Source organism: Myotis davidii, unplaced genomic scaffold (genome assembly GCF_000327345.1).
Source record: "Myotis davidii unplaced genomic scaffold, ASM32734v1 scaffold556, whole genome shotgun sequence".
In the NCBI taxonomy this organism is placed as follows: Eukaryota; Metazoa; Chordata; class Mammalia; order Chiroptera; family Vespertilionidae; genus Myotis; species Myotis davidii.
In genome coordinates, this window is record NW_006287671.1 from 1613140 (window position 1) to 1618680 (window position 5541).

At 41.0% G+C, this 5541-nt stretch overlaps 1 protein-coding gene across 6 annotated transcripts in view; it reads right to left on the bottom strand.

The window, feature by feature from the left end:
- Positions 1–4099: 4099 nt before the first annotated feature.
- The window catches only part of ZCCHC6 (zinc finger, CCHC domain containing 6), a 49170-nt gene continuing 47728 nt past the window's right edge, over positions 4100–5541 (bottom strand). For 5 of the 6 annotated variants that reach the window (XM_006759492.2, XM_015561159.1, XM_006759490.2 and 2 more), the window contains 2 exons: positions 5128–5204; positions 4100–4740 (listed from right to left, as the gene is read on the bottom strand). In XM_006759492.2, the coding sequence (XP_006759555.1) occupies positions 4582–4740; positions 5128–5204 (236 nt within the window). In that variant the 3' untranslated portion in view covers positions 4100–4581. The remainder of the gene's footprint in view (positions 4741–5127; positions 5205–5541) is intronic. The other variant, XM_006759495.2, reaches the window with a different exon arrangement.

The window sequence follows — 5541 nt, forward strand, 5'->3', positions numbered from 1 at the left end:
TGGGTTGTGGGTTTGTTCCCCAGTATGGGGTGTGCAGGAAGGAGGCAGCCAATCAATGAATCTCTCTCATCACTGATGTTTTTCTCTTTCTCTCTCCCTCTCCCTTCCTCTCTGAAATCAATAAAATATATATTAAAAAAAAGAAGAAAAAAAGAATGGAGACAGGTATTAGGAGAGGACAGGGAATGTGGCTGAGTGTTTACTATAATCTGGGTGCATCTTCTCAGCACCCAGCGAGATAAATGGTGCTACTGCAATTTTATACATGAGACATCTGGAACTTAGAGAAGCTAACCTCTTGCCTAAGGTCAACACACAGCTAATGTGTTAGAGCAGTGGCTGTCCATCAACAGGCTCTGGTGAGAAGGAAGAGCTTTGGGGAAATTTAACACTACATATAATTGAGACATTTCACATTCATAACAACATATATAATTTGGGTAAGTTTATCATGGATAAGTTTGACAGTCTTAACAGCTATCATATACTTACTTGAAGAGTTTATTTTTTTTTTTGGAAAGGATAGATTTTAGCTACCTATAACTGTTATTTGTTTTTTTCTGGCATTACATTAATTTTTTTTTCTGTAGTAAATTTAAGTTTTACAGTTGCTCAAAAGATTTATAAGTGCCATTTTCTTACTTAGAAGATAATTACAGAAATCCTAACTTATTGCCAATCAGTAATGCCATTTTTTATAATGTCTAACATCTGTATTCCTCCAGCACTTAAAAAAATTATAATAAAATTCTACTTTCAAGATGTGTAAAGCCTTTAGCAGGAGCAATGTTGGCATAGCCCTGCAGAAATACCAATGATCACCACCCACCACAAACCGCTGTTCTTCTTGCTGTATGCAGGCGCTGCTCTAAGTGCTTTGACATGGATTTCTCAACATCCCTACAAGTCAGGTATTACTCTTATCATCCCTTAGAACAGATAAGAAAACTGAGGCAAGTGGAGGCTAAGTAGGTGTTTCAAGATGACAAAGCTAGAAAATATACCATGCAATCTGATTGCAGAGCCAATATTCTTAAGACATTTCATCTTTGGCCAAAAGGACATCTAAACTAAGCAAGAATCAGTATATTTCCTGTGTACCATGTTCTGGAAATGTTTGTTTAGGGCTGACCCTTGTAAAAACAACTCTTGGCTTGTTTACATATGCTAACCTTGTGACCCTCAAACCCAGAGGATCTATGAGAAACAGCCCCTAACTGTGGGTGAGTCTGTTTCGAACAGGCTTTCATTTGTTGAATCAAAGTTGCTTCCAGGGACAGCCTGTCAACTTCCTTATCCTTCTTTCATGGCTGCTCTCATTGTCAATCATCTCACAATAGACTCTATTCTCATTTCACTTCTATTTGATTTTGGGGGCTTTCCCAGTAGTATTTTTTTGGTTTATAAGTCCATGCATTCTACTGAGAACAATTATAAAACCTTCCCAGTAAACAGCTGCTCCTGAATTTCCTCACTGATCCTCTTGTGTCCTTACGTTTCATGCATTCCAGTTCCCTTTTGGGTAAGGGTGGCAATTCTTTGAAGCTTTGTGCTTCTCTTTGAATCATCTGACCTCACTCGGTATGTCAACCTCAATCCCCATGCCTTTGAAATCTTGAGTGTAAAAAGGTCTGATGCTATTAAAAAACCCACCACCAGTGCCCTGACTGGTTTGGCTCAGTGGATAGAGCGGTGGCCTGTGGACTTAAGGGTCCCGGGTTCGATTCCAGTCAAGGGCGTGTACCTTGGTTGCAGGCACATCCCCAGTAGGGGGTGTGCAGGAGGCAGCTGATTGATGCTTCTCTCTCATCGATGTTTCTAACTCTCTTGCCCTCCCCCTTCCTCTCTGTAAAAAATCAATAAAATATATTAAAAAACAAAAAAAACCCCCCACCACCAGTCAAGTTCACAGATCATAAAAATAAATGCCTATTTCTTTTTAGATTATTTTATATGAGATAATTGACCTTGGCGCTTTTCTCCCGTTAACATTCAAAGTAGAGACAACCAAACATTCCTTGCTGGAGTTTTCTTAGCCTTCCCAGGTGAGATCACTGTGCACTGGCACCAGCTGGTGGACCAGGGAAGAGCTCTCTTTACTTCAGGATTTAGGAGGCTGCTGAGCATCTGAGAGTGCTACTTCTCCATAACTGACATTTATGGGAGACAGCTTAGAGTCCAGCGGTTCTCAACCTGTGGGTCACGACCCCTTTGGCGGTCGAACGACCCTTTCACAGGGGTCGCCTAAAACCATCCTGCAAATCAGATATTTGCATTACGATTCATAACAGTAGCAACATTACAGTTATGAAGTAGCAATGGAAAAAATTTTATGGTTGGGTCACAACATGAGGAACTGTATTTAAAGGGCCAGGAGGTTGAGAACCACTGGCTTAGACCCGTCACACTCTGTAACTAACACAGGCATTAGCAATAACATGATATGTACAAACTGAGCATACAAAATGTGGGCTGACATGACAAACAAAAATCTCAGGTTACATTAATGAAGTTTTAAAATTTCCAAATTTTCTCATAAATTATACAATCAAGTTCAAAAGACTATACATGCTTATATAATTTCCCTCCTTTAAAACCACTTTATTGGACAAGATGAGAGAGGGTGAGAGGAGAGAGGAAAGGGGAGCGGTGAAAGACAGGCACTTTTAAGCAAAGTTACTAAGAATATCAACAGACCATAAGTCAGAATGTTTGTATCAAATTTATAGTTTCATCCTTTTGTACCAAAAAAGCTGAAAAAGCTAGTATGTTAAGTTACTTTATTTTTCTTTTCTGCTTCAATTTCCTCCCTTCTGTTTCAAGACTCAAAAGCACTATTGAAAAAGGCCTGCAGAGCCTTCCAGTGTCCCCTCCCTTTCAGCACCTGTCCATAGACCTGGGGACCTGACACTTTGTGCCCACAGCCGAAGTCACGTTGCCTACAATTCCTCTCCCAGCATTTCTCACCAGAACTCCTTGTAATCAGGTTTTTCTCCCTCGCATGCCAAAGAAACAGCTCTTTTCAAAGTCACCAGTGACTTCTGCATTGGCAAGTCCAGTGCTTAATTCTCAGTCTACAGCTGCAGCAGACCTATGAGCAGCAACTCACACAATTCCCTTCTCTTTGAGGAACTTCCTCCATTTGAATTCCAGGACCCAGCTCTCTCTCTCTCTCTCTCTCTCTCTTTTTAAAAAAATGTATTTTATTGATTTTTTACAGAGAGGAAGGGAGAGGGATAGAGAGTTAGAAACATCGATGAGAGAGAAACACTGATCAGCTGCCTCCTGCACATCTCCTACCGGGGATGTGCCCGCAACCCAGGTACATGCCCTTGACCGGAATCGAACCTGGGACCTTTCAGTCCACAGGCTGACGCTCCATCCACTGAGCCAAACCGGTTAGGGCAGGACCCAGCTCTATTGCTGCTTCTGCTCTCTCACTGACCATTTTTTCTGTTTCCTTTATTTTCCACCTGAGCATCTAAATGCTTTTCTTTTCTATCTGCATTTACTTTCTAGGTGATCTCACTCAGACCAGGCCTAAGTACAGTTACACTGATATTAAAATTTCTATCAACAATTACACTGATATTAAAATTTAAATCTCCTGCTCTAAAGGCCAGGCTGTATATCCAATTGGCTACTTGGCATCTCTACCTAGATATCTAGTCAGTTTCTTAAACTTAGGTTTCTAAAACTAAACTCTCTTTCTCCCCCCAATACGCTCTCCAAGCAGAGAAAATTCAACCTCTATTCTTCTGGTTGCTCAGGCCAAATATCATAGTGGCATCTCTGATTTATACTTTGTCATCCAACCCTCAGAAATTATGTTTGAAGATGCCACCTTCAAAATATAGTAAAAGTCCTCACTTAACGTCATCGAAAGGTGCTACATGATCCAGACCCATCTACCCTGACCTCACCCTTTCCTGCTCATTACCACCCTTTCCTGCTCCTTCCCCAATAATTTTGGAGGACAAAAACTGTTTTTGGTTCTGCTGTAACAGTCGAACTCCTATTTCCCACTGACTTGCCCCTTCCTTGATTCTTTGCTTAAATTTAAAAGTTACTTTATAAGAAAGGCCACCTCCCTCTCCAACATTCTGTTTCCCTTTTCCTGCTTTATATTTCTTAGCACCTGTCACCACACGAAATGTTTATGTATCTCCTCTGACTAGAATGAGAGAAGGGGCTATGCTGTATCCTCAGTGGGTGGGTGTGGGCCTTAAATATTTGCTGAAGGAATGAATAAATGACTTAGTGAGAGAGAGAGAGAGAGAGAGGAGTTGAGACCAATAATTACTTTCTTTCCTTACTTTGGTGCAGTGAACAATCTCCATGAAGAGATTACACTGTTGACAACACAGTGGCAATTTCAGCGCAGAAACAAAAAGCATGGAAGAGGAACAAATAATTTAAGACTATGGTTCCTTCTCAGGGATGGTATAAGAATCACCTATAAATTAAAAAAATACACAGGCCCAAGCCTAATCCTTGAAGAATCTGATTTAGGAGATGAAGGAGGGGCAGGGTAACTATATTTTTAAAAGTTCCCCAAGTGATTCTGATGTCCAATCCCTGTTAAAACGACTTATTCAAAAGAAGTGTCTCAAAAGGCATGTGGAAACTATGCAGTAAGTAAAAGAACACACATTTGTTGTTTTCAACCCACATACCTGACTGGGGACTCAAAAATATAGCTGCTTTTTGTTTCTTTTTGTCTTCATGTAAAAGCACTGCCTAAAAAATGAAATACACTGGTTTACAAAATTGAAAGGAATAGCATCTGAAAGAGCTTTAAAACTGTAACCATATCCAAGGAGAGCTGAAATTAGGCATGTGGGTGGCAGAATTTTGCAAGTTACTGAAAAGCGAGACACATATGCAGGGATCCTTAAAGCACGCCCTGCCATCCGGGCACAGCAAGCCTCCTCACCATTGTGCTGAGGGCAGAGGGAGGGATCCGGGGGGTTAGCCAGAAGGAAGGAGTGAGGGCCTGGGCCTGCCCAGCACCTGAGGACCCGGCACACCTTGAGGACCTGGCACAGAGCTGCTAGCACCCAGTAAAGGTTTGCTGACTAGACAGATGCTGGAAGGCCTTCTTGCTTAGGTTTGAGCTAGGTTTACCTGAACAAATGTTTCAGTTGGTCTCAAAGTACTAGGTGAAGAAGGGGATCCACATACCCAATGTGATTTAAACATACCTAAGAAAGAAATCGGCACTTTTTGTTCCTACTTTAAATTGAAAGCAGTAGCCCTGTTTTCAAACCTGCACAGAAAGCTTGTCTGTTGATATGACAGAAGCTCTACTGAATATATTGCGTGGACAAAATAATAATGTATTTGCAGAAATGAGAGGGAGCAGAACTCTCAGATAGGAAGCAGCAGCTAATTATTCTTCATTGCAACTGGAAAAAATTCACCACACTCCAGCCCTTCTTATTTTACTTTTATAATATGACTACTTGACTTACACTGTACATACTGCATTCTGAAGTAACCAAGACTAATGCTTCTGCTTTGGTTGGATTATAACCCCCC